The sequence below is a fragment of the Haemaphysalis longicornis genome, unplaced genomic scaffold (assembly GCF_048455015.1).
Source record: "Haemaphysalis longicornis isolate Haplotype H1 unplaced genomic scaffold, Haemaphysalis longicornis Haplotype H1 scaffold_3, whole genome shotgun sequence".
Taxonomy (NCBI): Eukaryota; Metazoa; Arthropoda; class Arachnida; order Ixodida; family Ixodidae; genus Haemaphysalis; species Haemaphysalis longicornis.
This window is the reverse complement of record NW_027526335.1, coordinates 22,083,914-22,099,747: the sequence shown is the minus strand read 5'-3', so window position 1 is coordinate 22,099,747 and position 15,834 is coordinate 22,083,914. Positions and strand designations below refer to the sequence as shown.

The 15,834-nt window shown below is 49.1% G+C and overlaps 1 protein-coding gene across 5 annotated transcripts in view; it reads right to left on the bottom strand.

Moving 5' to 3' along the window:
- LOC144173191 (uncharacterized) overlaps window positions 1–7,649 on the bottom strand; it is a 29,420-nt gene extending 21,771 nt beyond the window's left edge. For 4 of the 5 annotated variants that reach the window (XM_077701700.1, XM_077701702.1, XM_077701703.1 and 1 more), the window contains exons 1-3: window positions 7,427–7,649; window positions 5,713–6,135; window positions 4,337–4,476 (exon numbers count right to left, since the gene is read on the bottom strand). In XM_077701700.1, coding sequence (XP_077557826.1) covers window positions 4,337–4,476; window positions 5,713–6,022 — 450 coding nt within the window. In that variant the 5' untranslated portion in view covers window positions 6,023–6,135; window positions 7,427–7,649. Of the gene's footprint in view, window positions 1–4,336; window positions 4,477–5,712; window positions 6,136–7,365 lie in introns of all 5 variants that reach the window. The other variant, XM_077701701.1, reaches the window with a different exon arrangement.
- Between the last annotated feature and the right edge of the window lie 8,185 nt (window positions 7,650–15,834).

The window sequence follows — 15,834 nt, the reverse complement described above, 5'->3', positions numbered from 1 at the left end:
CTAGCTGGGTCGTGTTCAGACTTGAATCTGTGAGCGGATGCCGCCTGCAGAGATCTCTCCTTTCCCGTTTTTCAAACTCAACGTGCGCCGGCTATCAGGAGACCGGGTACGGGTGTTCTTGCGTGTCAGGTTTGTTCGGGCCACGTGCAAATCACTGGGGAAGTGGTGGAGCCGTTGACGCATGTGTGTGTAAATTAATTCAGCGCTTTCACTGCCCGATGTCAGACCACATCGGGCTCCCGTAAGGAGCGCTGATCTGCCCGAGTCATACCTTGAAAGTGTGGACACCCAACACCCAATGGCGGAAGAGGACGCGAAAGCTGGCGACTAAATATACCTTGGCCGCGGCAAATAAACAAGGGGGGGGGGGCAGTTAAAAAGCAAGTGAAGGAAACAGAGACGCCAATGTGGATAGAGAGGATGGAAAAAAGGGATCGCTGGGAATCTACAAAGCAAGCAAAAAAGAGATCCGGAAAGAGAACTTTTATGACAACAATAAAGGTAGTGCGTTGCTCTTTGAGGCGCGGGCTGGCTGCTTGAGAACTCGAACTTACATGAGCAAATATTCGTCCCAGGATGAGACATGTGTTGGATGTGGCAGGGATAAAGAAACAATCGACCACATAGTAATAGGATGCCAAAAGATTCAGCCGGATAGAATTGGGGGGGAAGTCTTACTTCCTGAGGCACTGGGCTTCGCAATTGATGGAAGCATTAACTGGTCAGCAGTAGGTATTACTGAGCAGCGGCTAGAGTATTGGTGGAAAAAAAGCAGGGAAGTCTATAAAATAACATCCCAGCCAGGGGTAGCGGCAGGGCAGAATAAAAAGAAATCCGAGTTGAGGGACTAAATTTAAATTCAAACTACTAAGATAGGCTAGATGGCGCACGCCGTCACCCCGATTCAAAGGGGAGGCCTTTAATCATCATCATCATCAGCGCGCACAAGGTGGCGCGCACGTCCGCCAGTATTTTCTTTTTATTTTGATGTTATTATATTTTTATTTATTTTGTTTGTAATTTTTGGCGAGGTGATTGTACAGCGGCGTTGCGACGAAGGCCGCTGTGCAACGCCACCCCGTTACAAAGGGGAAGCCACTAAGCATAATCATCATCATCATCATCATCATCATGCTGTAAGCTCGTCCGCAAGAGTGCTGTTTCTGCATCGTCGCTGCTCATCTCTCGCCATGCAGTTAAACAGTAAAGTTTTGCTCTCGCCTCTTTGTCGTCAACACCAAGGGAGCACTTCTGCTCGCCACTCGTCCACCAAACTACCACTACATGACGGAGGCGACGGAACTCGGTACCGTTATTTTATTTATTTATTTAGTTAGTCATTTAAATACATTAAGAGCCCAGAAGGCATTACATAAGGGGGATACATACAGGATGTTACTACAGCATCATAAAACAGCATGTCACATAGTGATACTAGTAATCAAAGTGGCCAATAGCACAGGCAACATAACTAATAACACAGTAAGTATAAACACAGTAAGCAGTCTATATAACAGGAAACATGTTACAAGAAATAGCAATAAACATTCTCTACGCATATGTTATAGATTAAATGTCAATGATAGCTACAAATTATTGTCGACTTCTAAGTAGGTTAGTAATGAAGATTGGAAAAGCGAGGGTTCTGTGATAGCGACGATGTTTGAGGGTAGTGCGTTCCACTCGTTTATGGATAACAAAAGTGGTGAAAATTGATATTTCTTAGTGCGTGAGTATATGGGATCGACCTTATGTGCATGATCGACGCGGGCCGAAACATAGGGAGCCGGGTTAATGAATGTTCGAGAAAATGACGAGTCACTATGATATAAACTGTGGAAAAAAGAAAGGCGGGAGTACTTTCTGCGCGTGGCAAGCAATGGAAGGTTCAGAGAATGCTTAAGAAATGTTACACGTTGGTGGTGAGAATGACAGGAGGTGATAAATCAAGCTGCTTTATTTTGCACCGATTCTAGCATATCAGATAATATTGCCGTATGTGGGTGCCAGATGGTTGACGCGTATTCTAGTGAAGGCCTAATTACAGCTATATATGCGTGAAGTTTAGTTTCCGAGTTTGCGCACATCAGGCGGCGTTTCAAAAGACCGAGTTTTTTCGACGATTTGCTGGTGATATATCCAACGTGACTGCTCCAGGTTAAGTCGGAACTAATGATAATGCCGAGGTACTTTGTCGAAGAAACGGTCTCAATTACGGTGTTGTTAACTGTATATCTGTCGGAGGAGGGGTTAGCTGCGGAAGTAAATCTAATGTGTGTGGTCTTTTCAGCGTTGATGTCCATCTGCCACAAGTTGCACCACTCTGTTAGCTTTAACAAATCTAAAGCAGGATTCTAATATCATTCGGTTCGGTAATATCCTTATATATAACGCCATCATATGCGAATAGGTGTACGGAAGAAACTATATTAAATCCAATGTCATTAATGTATACATTAATGACATTGGATATAAGCCACAAATAATAACGGTCCACAAATAATAACGGTCCCTGGGGGACTCCGGACTTTACTATGCACTTTCTGGAAATTGTGTGGTTAAGTTTGACTGACTGCGACCGGTTACAAATGAACTCTTGAATCCATTCGGTTGTTTTCTGATCAAGCTGGAGGTTGCGGACTTTGGTTAGTAATCAGTTATGCTGGACACGATCAAAAGCTTTTGAAAGGTCGATAAAAATAGCATCTGTAGGAGCAGAGATATGCATCCATTTATGCAAGTCTGTCAACAATTCAAAGTTGGGTGTTGCAAGAGCGTTTTTCCCGAAAACCGCGTTGATTTTGGAGGAGAATGTTGTTTCTGTTCAAATGAGAAATAATTTTCGAGAAAATGATGTGTTCTAATAGCTTGCAAGAAATACAGGTTAGAGAGATTGGACGGTAGTTGTTGGGACATGACTTTTGGCCGGATTTGAATATGGGTTTAATAAAGGCGTATTTACAGTCTTCCGGTACACAGCCCGTGTCGAGCGATTGCTGAAAAATCCGTGACAATAGGTACGCTGATGTGCGGCAGGTAGATTTAAAGAATTTTGCACTAATGCCGTCGGGCCCCGGCCCCCGGGCTAGTCTTACAAGGAAGTCGTTGTATAGCTCGTGCAACACCATTTTCAGTTATTGTAATTGAAGAAGAAGGGTCGTGAATGTTAGGTTGTGTCACTGTCAGTGAGTCAAGTGGAAGCTCTTCTGTGAATACAGACGCAAAATGCTTATTGTAGCATTCAGCGCTTTCCTCTAGCGAAAGGACTTCGGCTTGATCACTCAGTAGAGTTGACTCAGAAGGGTCGGGTGTAGGGTTCACCGCGCGCCAGAATTTTTGGGGGTCAGTTTTCAAAAGGTTAAGCAAAGTGCAGTTAAAATATTTATCCTGAATTGGCCTTTTTTATGGAGGCGTCAGTTTGTTTTGAAAGATTTTTATAAATAAGCTAGTCTTCAGGAGCATTAGTTCTAGTAGCCTTTTTAAATGCTCGTTTCTTCATATTTAAGCATCTTTTTACATCGTGTGTGAACCACGGGTCGTTTATTTTAGTGCTGATTGTTAGTTTCGGGATGCAGCATTCTTCTATTTTTTTAGTGTGTCGCGGAATTGAAGCAAATTTTTGTTTGCAGTGCGATGTTCAAAACCTGAATCAAATATGTTTATAAATTAATCTAGCATACGGTTCATCTTGTCGATGTCGGCGCATGCGTAGTTCAATAACTGCTTAGTTACCTTTGATTTGTCTGCGCGTGGTTGAGATAGTGAACAGTAAACAACCCTATGGTCGCTAATTTCCTCAAGCACTTGGGTAAAAGTTTTCTCAGAATTGTTAGTGAAAAGCAAATCTAAAATTTTATCGCCACGTGCATAGGTTCTGTTACTAACTGGGTCATGAAATGGACGTGTGCCAAATGTAGAAAACGCAAGCATTCATAGCGGTGGGAGCTGTTACTGCCGACAGAAGAAGACGACCAATCTATGCCAGGGTAGTTGAAGTCGATCTTTCTCCGATCTACCCTTTCATTTCTAGTGGTTTGTATCACATTGATGCTGCCAGAATTCGCAAATATTGCCACTGTGCGCGAAATATACGAAAAGGGTTTTTTTTTTACGCGACCAGAAAAGATGGTTTGTACGCATCCTAGAGCACGTATTTTCCTTTGAATAAATTAATAACCCGCAAACTTCGGGAAATTTCATTTAGAAAGTAATTAAGCAACGTCTCATCCTCGTTCTAAAAGAGTGCAGTTCCACAAACCGAGATAAAATTGGTTTAGGTGCGTTTGTTTGAAGTCTCGAGAACTCGGCCTCTCACGCCAGTGTAGGATTTACTCACCAGAAAACAAGCCAGCCGCGACATAATTTCCGAGCGCTTCTTGCTGCCGCTTTCTCTCCAGAGGCGCCAGTCCAGGATGCGGCTTCCGTTCTTCTCGCAGGGGTCCGGCTTGGCAACGCTGATCGCCTGGTTACTTGCTGCTGTAACATAACACACCGCGGTAATACCTTGAGCAAGCAGACAGTAAGATGGACGGATGAACGGATGGCTCTGCATACACCGGTACACAATTTTTTTGCAATTCATTTAATGCTAAAATAAAAACCCCTTCGATGGCTCTGACGCGGACAGACCGGGAAAAAGAGGCTTTTTCCACCGATCTAGTTGTCTTTGAGACCGCCAAAACAATTTTCCTAAGGGATGAAACTTGCGAGTTCTTTATGGAGTCGCCCCAAACAGAAGGACAAATTCACAGGCACCAAACGTACATAAATTAAATGCCGAAATTTGGGCTTACCGCGCTGAATTTACACCTCAGTGATGGAAGACGTCGTGCAATGGAGGTGGAATAATTCGGACCATGATGAGGACCTATAACCCAAGTCTACATATCGTACGATCTGGTTTAGCTGCATCTCGCCCATATCATAAATACGACGTGGGTGAGTTGGAATCGGCCTTGCGGACTCGTGCGTCGCAGCCGAACTCTGCTGCCATAGAGCCATCGCACTACGTTGATGTGGAACAACATGATTTCCTTATAAATCGCATTACAGCCATTAAATAAACATACTGAAGGATAGGTACATATAAAAGGACAAGTAACACACCTGCCCCTGTCGCTCGTACATTGCTTGCAAGTCGCATTTTTCCTGGACACTATAGGCCGTAAACGAAGCTGGGGGGCCTTCTTGTTTTCAAAACAAGTTGCAGGAAGAGCGCGATATTTTTAAGCAGTTGATATCTATTTGAAGGTGACAGAAACGAAGTCACGCTGATAATCTAGTAACTTGTCTCCTAATGACCACGGCTAGCTTTTCCCGCATGTCTGGCGCATTTTTCTTAGACTTACGACTGTAGGTCTTCTTGCTGTCATATTTTGCGCATTGGTTGTGGTTTGCGGGAAAGTAAAAGGAAAGGAAGTGCACTGGGGATATTTTTGAGCTCGGCAGGGAGCTCACCTGCATACAACCCAGTGCAGGGGAAGGGAAGTAGAGGGGAGTGAAATGCATGTTGCGCATTGTTTTATGGTTTGCTACTTACAGCGGGGAGAGGGCGCTGCTATCGAGCTTTAGAAAATGGCGCACAAAATAAAAAAAGCAAAAATTCTCGCGAAAGAACTATTCAAAGCAGTGATATTAACGTTCGGAGGATATCCCGATTGCAAGGCTTGCTATTGGCTATGGTGAGAACTTTCTTAAGACTTTTAGAAATACCTTTGGACTGCTCGGGTGTCGTGGTGGACCCCTTGGGCAGTCGGCCGAGATCTCCAGATACAGAGGCGCCTTCTTCGGAGTACACTGCGCTGCAGAAATCGTACGTAATGATGGCGTAGAGGGAGTGCAGGGCGTCAATCAGAAAGGTCACAATGCCGCTACCACTGCCCTTGTCCTCAGTGGCATCGCCTTCAAAGGCGTCCGTGGGTCGCTTGAAACCATCCATGCCGGCGTCCACGGAGTCGTCCAAGAACTCGTCCCCCTCGTCATCCTTTAAGGCGTCCTCGTTTTTGCGCCCTTCGTCTTCCATTGACAACTGCGCTGCCTGGCCAGATGCAAGCTCTTCGGACGTGTCCTCTCTGGATGCGGTACCGCAGTGCTCACCGTGGCTGGTGCATGCGCAGGCGAGAGTCTCTTGTGAATCTGGAGGAAAATGCGATCGTCATTCTCCAGCGAGCATGTTGTACGTCTTAAATATTCTGGCTGTATTCTATGGCAAACTAGCTTTAAACGAAATATCATTCGGTGTAATGGCTGCCAGCGCAGCAGGTATTGCTGAGAGAGGAGGCAACGTTGGAACTCTTAGAACGCAGGAGGAGGAAAGCGCTCCTCTACACCGTCCACTCGACTGCATAACCCTTCTTCGGCGAGCTTGAGGGCGGCACCAATGAAAATGAATGATGTGCAGAATAAGGGTGTTGCGACGATAATTGGAACAATTTAAAAAAATTTCCTGAGCGAACCGCCGCTCTATTCGCGCTCAAACTTCACACGAAGTTTATCCTGAAAATAAATAAAAACGATTTTCGCCTATGGGAAAATGGCGGCCGATTTAGACGTGCGAGCCCGAAAACCGGGTTTTCTGATCGTCTGCTAGCTCATTCCTAGGTGCATTTTCTGATCGTCTGCTGCACCATTTGGCTCCTTCCTACCGTGAATCCCAAACGTGCGTTTCGCTCTGAATACCCCAGGTGGTTCCGTCGTTCCAACATCAACTTGCGCTGGCTCGCACGTCCAAATCAGCCGCCATTTTCCCATAGGCGAAAATCGTTTTTATTTATTTTCAGAATACACAGGTAAGTACCATCGTTGTTCCTGGTATCAAACAAAATAGACCACAAAATACGACCTTCGTGGCAAGTTTGAGCGCGAACAGATGTTCCAATTATCGTCGCAACACCCTGTACAAACTTACAAGCGCGATGTAAAGGAAGCTAATCATACCACCTTAGTTTCATTGACAGATATATAGAACATGCCGCTGCGGAGACCACGCCTTGCTCGCCCGTGGAGTCCAAGGACGGGCTTTCGCTTTAAGGGGGATTCATACGACAGACATGTCCTCAGCCGCACTGGTGACGTTGCATGACGTCACCAGATGGTCCGGCGGAAGGAAGCAGTCACACGAAGGATAAAGCGAGCCATCGAGGGAGCAGACGACAGCGCGGACGGACAGAGCATGCTCTCGACGCGGGGACCGTCTGAGCGAAAAGCGCAACATATTCGAGTGGTTGAGGGTAGCGGCAGAGATGGGCGCCGACCGAAAGCGTCGTTGCGTGGCAATGGCCGTGGCGTTGGCCACAGAACGAGCCGCGTAAGATCGCGTACGTGCTGAGTGAGAACGCATATATGCAGGAAACATGTAGCACCCACGTTTTATGGTCCTGCGTTTCCTGAACTCCTGCACCCTTTGCTGTCGCTTCAACCACTCTACCTTTCTCGGCTCTCCGACGTAGCTCCGCTGCGATCAGTGTGTCGCCCACTCGTGCTTGTGGCTGAGAAGCGAAATGCCCCTGGTGCAGAAGCAAAGTCCTGTACAGCCGTGCAACCGTGCCGAAACAAGTGCGTGATCTCAATCAAGTGGCGATCTCGATATGCCCCCCGCTTCTTCGAGCAGAGAGGCATGGTTGCTAGACCAGCTAGACTATCCAGCCTCGTGCGCGCCAAAGCCCAGTATTTTGCTGTATTCCACCGCTAGAATCGCGAACGGAAAAGAAGCCATGTCAGCCCGCGTCGTCCGCAGTCCGTTCGCTAGGGTCACGAATCAGTGACGTCATTACACGTGGTACGCATTCCGCGGTCCGAATCAGTAGGCCTCTTTTTTGTGCCTGCTCAGAGCTGCTCTGAGCAGCCAAAAAATAATAAAAAAAAGAGACCAAATGATTTCGTCCGCCATGTGAATCCGCCTTTAAGGACGGCTACGAAACGCTCCTTGTAGTTGGGGGTTTGCTGTATACATAGAAGACATTCGGTGGCGGCGTTCAAAACTTCAGTGTGCGTGATGCTCCCAGAATGCGCACAATCCGTATTTTTCATTAAACTGCACGGGGACTTGTACGCATTTTTCTCTCCCTGAGGTCACGGTCTCCTTACAAAAACACGGCGCAATGCAGGGACAGCCCAATGAGATGCGTATACAGTGCTGCGCTGTCGGCTGCAAAGCATTTAGCACTGATAGATTCAATGGAATTAACGTGGAAGTGGGAATATTTCCACAGCACGAGCAGTGCACATGATCGTCTAGCAGCAGCTTGCACCAGAGGTGTGTGTGTGCGTGCGTGCGTGCGTGCGTGCGTGCGTGCGTGCGTGCGTGCGTGCGTGCGCTTTCTTCCAGTTTTTAACAGCGGATGGCTTTCTGCACGAGCTGGGAAAGGGGGACATTTTCAATCCATTGAAAATTGCTCGACATCTGCCCACATTTGATGAGCTTGGGACAACCATTCTTTTAACGGGCATACACCCGCTTTACCAAATGTAGTGTTGGTCGCGGTTGCTTCTTTATTACGCCCAATGGTGCATACATACAAAAAACGCAGCACTTAGACCTTTAGATGTGTTTCGCCTACATGTAGCCACGAATTTCCAATTATTATTAATCGAAAATTGCTAGACAAAAGTACTATTTAAACTTCTCTAATGCGATTGGCCCTATTAGATGTTTGAAAAACGAAAAAAATGTTCCAGGAACTACTACGTTGGCTATCTACGACATGACAAACCTCATGTATGTATACTCGCGACGAAATCTACAAGAGGAGGCCAGATTTTGTAGGCGCCGTCGCTTCCCATCGTCCGAGTTATTTACGTGTCGGCGTCGATTGGAGGCTGAATGGCGCCGTTTGTTCCCCGAGAATCTCCTCTTCTGATGATCAGAGCGACACCAATAGAACGGGAAAACTCTGAAAGGTACAGACGGTCATTCCCTTTCCCCTGTTATACAGCGTAATCATAACACGCCTCCCGAAAAGGAGTTTCTGTACCATGAAGTGAAGTGGAAAATAATGATTGCCCCTCAGGTGCCGTTAACTGTGTTGCTGTAAAAAATGGCTAATGGTTTGGTTGCACCCAGCACAGAATAATGTGCACACGCTCACTTTCTCGGACAAAATTAGCCATTTTCTTGTACCAAAGCTTGTTATTGCAAGGCCGCTGTTTGACCTGAATCCTACTAAAACGCTTCGCAGTTGTGATGTCGTTTGAGCGTGGGCATGTGCCACATGTTCACATGAGTGTATCGGTTTATATCCTTGCTGATGTCGGGTATGCCCTTGTCGGTCAGTCTCCCGAGTGGATGCGTGTCGTGTGTGTGCTCCTGTATTTGGAGCGACGGATCTCTTCTTAAGACATTTATGGCGGTAATTCCGATCCAGTTTCCATATTTATTTTACACATATGCATGCGGGCGTCCTTGCACACAAGGCGAGTTAGCAGCGTCGATAGCATTGCGCATTGTATACGCGGTCACCACATCCAACGCCTGCCAACTGAGAACAACCAGTAGGCGTGGCATAGTGGGCAAGTCACCAATTTCGTAACTGAAAAGACCCAAGTTCGTCGCTGGCCCCGGCAGCGTTTTTAAAGCAAAGCTTGACTACTTTCGTCCAGCGGTTTCCCGGAGGATGCACAAGTTAACCTTTTGACCGGAGGCACGCCCCCGGCGACGAACCCCTCGAAGCGCATCGCGTGATTCGAAGGCCCGCTGTCGGCACTGCGCACAAGGCCCCGTTTTCACTCGTTCTGCTCCAGCAGCGGCAGCGGCCGCTCAGCTGATCGGCAGCCGACCAAACCAGCAGCCCCCCCGCATGCGCCGCTGGCTCTTCTCGGGCTATGTGACTCATCTTGCGCAGCGTTCGCCGAGAATGAAGGCGAGGCCGGGCTTCCTTCTGTGAGCATTTCACGGGACCGAACGGTTCTGAGCCGTGGTCGGCGATACAGCTACATCAAAGGTTAACCAAGCAACCAAGCGAACCCAAGTATCAATTGAAGCCAAACTATTGCTTTGCATATCCAAGGTTAGCCGAGTTAATCCGCAACCGTTTTTTCCTTGTCTTTGCGCTAGCTTAGAAGAGGTTTCATACAACAGCGCTCGACGTTGGTTGCGATAGCTGCACACACATGATTTATTGTTCCCCTTCAAGTGTCTTTCTATATCCTCTTGCGGGATGCGTCTCGCCCCCCAAGCAACTAGTATATACCACCAAGCTTCTCAATGCTATCGCATGTACAACTTCGCAGAGGGTGTTGCGACCGGGAGGGCCGACTGCAGCCGGGAAGAGGTCCAGAGCTGATAGGCCAACGTAACTGTTTACTTCATAGCGAGAGGTGAGCCGAAGTCAAAGAACAATGCCCCGACGGGCGAGGTTACAATACAGGACTCGAGCAGAGCGACAGCATCGATTCGCTGCTCAGACAGGAATGGTTTACAACGCTTGCGGGGGTCTATTTATACCCAGAAGCGGTAACGGTCAAACGCCAACAAGCGGCAACACGCCACGAACGTCACAGACACACACACAACGCTCTTTCCAGAGTTCGTAAGCCGTTCATAGCCTCGGCGCCCGTTGAGTCCGGGAGAGGGGAGAGAGGAGGACTCCGCTGAGTTCGCGGGGCCTCTGTGTCCTTGAAGAGCGTTGAGACGAGCCTCGCCGGCAGCCGCCGAAGTTTTGAAATGCGCCGACAGCGAAGCGTCTGGCTCGGCTTGTCGAAACTCGGCTTGGCGCCTGTTTTCGAAGGCGCACGCAGTGGCTTCGCCGCACAGCCGAGGAGTGATGCGGGAAAGTACGGCGGCGCTGGCCGATTTGTAACAGCTTCTCCGCCGGGGGTCCGAGATCCCGATGGATAAGGGTCTTCAACCGTTGTCCGGAGGGATGCTTTCGAAGTGAAGTGCTCGGCAGACGCTCGACTCCAGGCCTGGGCTGTACTACACGGTGCTGGAGCTTCACCGGGCCGATCACTGGACGAGTAGTGGCTCCCCAAGAACATCTCTGGCTTGGTCAGGCCAGCAACAGAACAACACAGGAAGACACAACCGCATCGCCGGCAAGTGCGAAGACAAATCCACACTGATGATCTAACAGGCTTTTAGTTGCGATAAAATAGGCTAATAACTAACTACTCTAGTTATATTTTTGCCCAGCAGTATTTTAGACAAGTGACAAACTTGAAAGGTGACATTTCGCATGATTGGAAATGTCCCAGACACAAAAAAAATTCAATCGTAAAGGGCGAAACCTGCTCCAGGAAAAACAATGAATTTGAGAAAGTCAGGCGTCTACAGGCCACTTCTCGCGCTGAGAGCCGCGATTTGAGCTCTCGTCATTGCTCCGAGCTTTCCCCAATTTGTACCGCACTTTAGGTGCACCCGTTCTCTGAACGCTGCTGCGACCGCGTGAAAGGACACCGGTCGTCTTGTTCGACAAAGGTCGAGCGCGCGGAGCAGCGAACGAGATTTTTCAACGTTCAAACGAGAGGCGCGCACTCCTTTTTGGAGGCGGCGTTCCCTTGGCGCGATGCGAGCTCACGGCTTTGCCCCTTGGCGTGCCCGCACTGAAACATGCGCCGCAAGTACCCGCGGAAGTTTTCGCTATCTCCTCGTTGCTCGCCTTTTTACGAACGCGTTCGGCAAGCAAACGCCGGAACGCGTTTGCGTTCTCTCCTCTAGGCCGGTCGGTTCCCGACTTCGGCTCAGCCACAGGCGACACCGGAACCTCAACTAGCTCAGCCGATGTTGGCCTATCATCGGGAGCAACAGCGGGGAGTGAAACGGGCACGACGAGCTCTTTAGACACCTTCCCTACAGTCACTACCTCGTCGTACCTCGCGCTTTCAGCGACAGCCTCGGCACGCGAAGACCGAAGCGTGTTCCCGTTCTCACTGCCAGAACTACACTACAACCAGGCTGCCTTGTCTCAAAAGACGGCTCAGCCGCCCCAGACACCTGAATCTCTACGAGCTCGGCTGGCCGTTGATCGAGGTTAGCTACCTGAGCTGGTGGCAGGACGGAATCGGCTTGCCCACTGGCGAGACCGTCATGACTCCCAACTGAACCGTGCAAACCGTTTGCTGCCTCGGCTGCAGGCTTTCCCACCACGTTGCTGGTTTCCGCACTACCGTCCGAAGGAACAACTTCCGTTTCAGCGGACTTGTGCGGCCTCTCGGTAACCTCATCGTTTACGCATTCTTGCGAAACGTCGCTATCTCGCGAAATGTTCACGTTCAAGTCGGTAGCCGTTCCCAAGGCCTCCCGCGAATTTGAACCGTCCAAACACTCCGCCGAGATCTCCAAAACAACCGCCGACACATTATCGCACTCAGTGGACACGCACTGCCATCTGCCGCCTCTGCCGACAGTCTGAGCTAATGCGCCGTCGTTATCTCTTTCAGCAACCTTGCCGCGCTGCTGGGCCGCAACCGTCGCCTGCGACTCGCGCTCCCGAGCGTCTGCTACTGGCAGCGCTGGCACGGTGCTTTCCCCGACAACGAGGTCTTTTTCGAGCAACAATTCAAACTCAGGCTTCGCTTCTTCCTGCTCGAGTTGAATTTTGTGCTCTAGGTTCTTGTTCTCCCGTTGGAGTCTCTCTCCCTCGAGCTCCCTTCTTTCCTGTTCAAGGCGCTCGAGCTCGAGGTCGTACCATCGCATCTTTTCCTCGTGTTCCTGCTCTCGTTTCTGCCTCTCGAGCTCCTTACGCTGGCGCTCAGCCTCAGCCTCTGCCTCGGCGGCCTGACGTTTCGCGGTCTCCCTGCCATTGATCAGCTCAATGCATTCCGACAGCTCCTCATCGTCAGCCCCGACACCGAGTATGGCCTGTATCAGCTCTGGCTTTCTCAGCGCGTCCGTAACATCCAAGCGCAACTCTTTTGCAAGCTCCAACAACTGCGGTTTTTTCAACGCCTTCAAATTCATGGCCGGTCTAGAGTACTGCTTTCCCACTGCTCCAAAAATGTTTTGCGCGAATAACCCACGCGGCAAAAACACACGCCCTACCAGCTATCCTCAGAAGCCTGGTAAAACTCAGTGAAGACAAGTCCCGCACTCACCATTGACCGCCGTGAATTCTGCGAAGTCCGAAGCCGCCTTGACGTCCGTGGTGTTGGCTCTCGCACCGCTGGCTCCAGGTATTACCAAGTTGCCATCCCACCGCTGCCACCAGTTGTTGCGACCGGGAGGGCCGACTGCAGCCGGGAAGAGGTCCAGAGCTGATAGGCCAACGTAACTGTTTACTTCATAGCGAGAGGTGAGCCGAAGTCAAAGAACAATGCCCCGACGGGCGAGGTTACAATACAGGACTCGAGCAGAGCGACAGCATCGATTCGCTGCTCAGACAGGAATGGTTTACAACGCTTGCGGGGGTCTATTTATACCCAGAAGCGGTAACGGTCAAACGCCAACAAGCGGCAACACGCCACGAACGTCACAGACACACACACAACGCTCTTTCCAGAGTTCGTAAGCCGTTCATAGCCTCGGCGCCCGTTGAGTCCGGGAGAGGGGAGAGAGGAGGACTCCGCTGAGTTCGCGGGGCCTCTGTGTCCTTGAAGAGCGTTGAGACGAGCCTCGCCGGCAGCCGCCGAAGTTTTGAAATGCGCCGAAAGCGAAGCGTCTGGCTCGGCTTGTCGAAACTTGTCACCGACATGGTGGCGCCTGTTTTCGAAGGCGCACGCAGTGGCTTCGCCGCACAGCCGAGGAGTGATGCGGGAAAGTACGGCGGCGCTGGCCGATTCGTAACAAGGGTAAGTCATCCACACGGGACGAATTCGCCAAGTTGCCAAAGTAGCTTTTTTCTCCTGGCATACGGTTCCTTGCAAAGTTTATGAAATCAACGTTCGTCCGTTGAATTAATAATCAACTAGATAATTCAACGTTAGTGCAGTTACCAGAATGTATTCTTCTGAAAAAAAGGTTGTGTCTAGAGTGTCGTGCGACGGTACTATAAAGCGCTCCACTAAAACCAGGCCCACCGGCGTTTCGCAAAAAAAAATAATATAAAAAATGCCGCAAGAAATGCCGCAAGTGGTACTTCTTCGCTCTTCATAACGTAACGTAACGTAAACAAAGCTAGTCTAAACCAATTACAGAAAGCAATAATTTAAAACATCAAAAAGTAACCTAAGCCACGAAAATTATAAATTTAACTAGAGAGAGAGAGAGAGAGAGAGAGAGAGATAAACGTTTATTTATCTTAAAGGGAAAAGGAGTAAGAGCTTGTTGTAAAGGAGACATGAGGCGGACTCGAGAAGCCGTCCTTGGTATTAGCAAGCCAAGACGGTCTCGGCTGCTCCAGCCTAGAATTAAGGCCGCCGCTAATCTCCCGGCAGCCGTGAGAATTACCTCCGGGAAATTCTCACGTCAGTTTCCATAAAAGCTGGCTCGCCTAAAATTTGCTGAATAATATTACGCCCCAACGTAACCTAACATAACATAGCCCATAACCGAACCTAACGTAACCTGACCGAACGCTTCACAACCTACCCAAATCCCGCCCAACTGCAACAAACCTAATCTAACCCAGCCCAACGACACAGAACACGACCTATATTATACGTAATTCAACCCATTCTAGAAGTGCTGTGCGTTGATCTCTTGATATATGAAAAACCAGAGTAAAAAAAGCAGTAACAAAATCACGATGACCGAAAAATTCTGAAAGCTAAAAAAAAGAAAGAACATCGCCAATGTCGGACTCGTACTTGAGCCTCTTCGTTTAAAACCAAGTAGTACACAACAGCGCTACAGGGGCAGCTGCAGAAACGGCTTTTTAATTAAGAAAAATTTATCCCATAGAATCTCCGCGTAGCGTGCTTAGCCCATGAGAGGCGACTGCCGTGAGAAATTTCTGACGGTAATTCTCACGGTTACCGGGATAATAGACACTACCTAGAATTAAATATCCTAATGTCGTCGGACAGCACTCTAGCCATGGCTGCAGCGCTGAGCTGCAGCGCCGTCGGACTGCACTCGAAACACACTGCGGGAAATAAAACGTCCTTTCTTATTATACAAGCCAAGCAAAGCGGAGGCGCGTACCACATTTTGTAGGCGCTTGGGGGGCAGGACTCGGAGAGTCGTGGGCGTCGCTTCGAGCAGGCGGCAGCACGGACAACATGATGGCCACAGCGAGAACACAGGCGGCGGGCAGACGCCGAGGATCCATTGTTCCTCGCTCGCAGCCGCGCCGCCCTGTTCTCGGCGATGATGACGATGACGCTCCTCACGTGTTGGCACTATGGCACCTCGCCCTCCGAGAGGAGTCAGCGCAGCCGTCAGTTCTGTGCTTCTTGTGCCCCTTCGGGGCTCGCTCCTAATTGCAGGCATTAATAAAGGTTCTCTCTCTCTCTCTCTCTGGTTCTTTTTCCCTTTTGAAGTGCAGAGATGTTTTCAGTTTATAAAATTGAATAGTTGAATAAGTCAGACTAGTTTACAATAGTTACAGAGACATAGTGGAACCACAGCTATTATAGTAAAACGTTTATGAATTGCATTATCTGTGCCATTTCAATTTTTTCGTCACTACGACGACGACGGCGACGACGACGATGATGACGATGGGCGTCATATGCGCGTGCATACCGAGCGAGGAAATTGGAGGGGGCCCTGGGCAGCCAAGCTATGCAGGACCGGTTAGAGCTGATCCGCAGAGCCACGGCTGGAGCTATTGCCCCCAGGGTTCTGCAGACACCGCTAATAGTTCCACCACCATTCCATCTTCAATCTTTCACTCTAAAGTTGATGACGACGACGACGACGACAAAAATTGGCCCAAAAACATGGAATTTTCTGGATGATGGTTCTAAGATGCAATGCTGTTGGATGGCAAGAAGGAAAAAAGGAACGCCTCCAGCGAG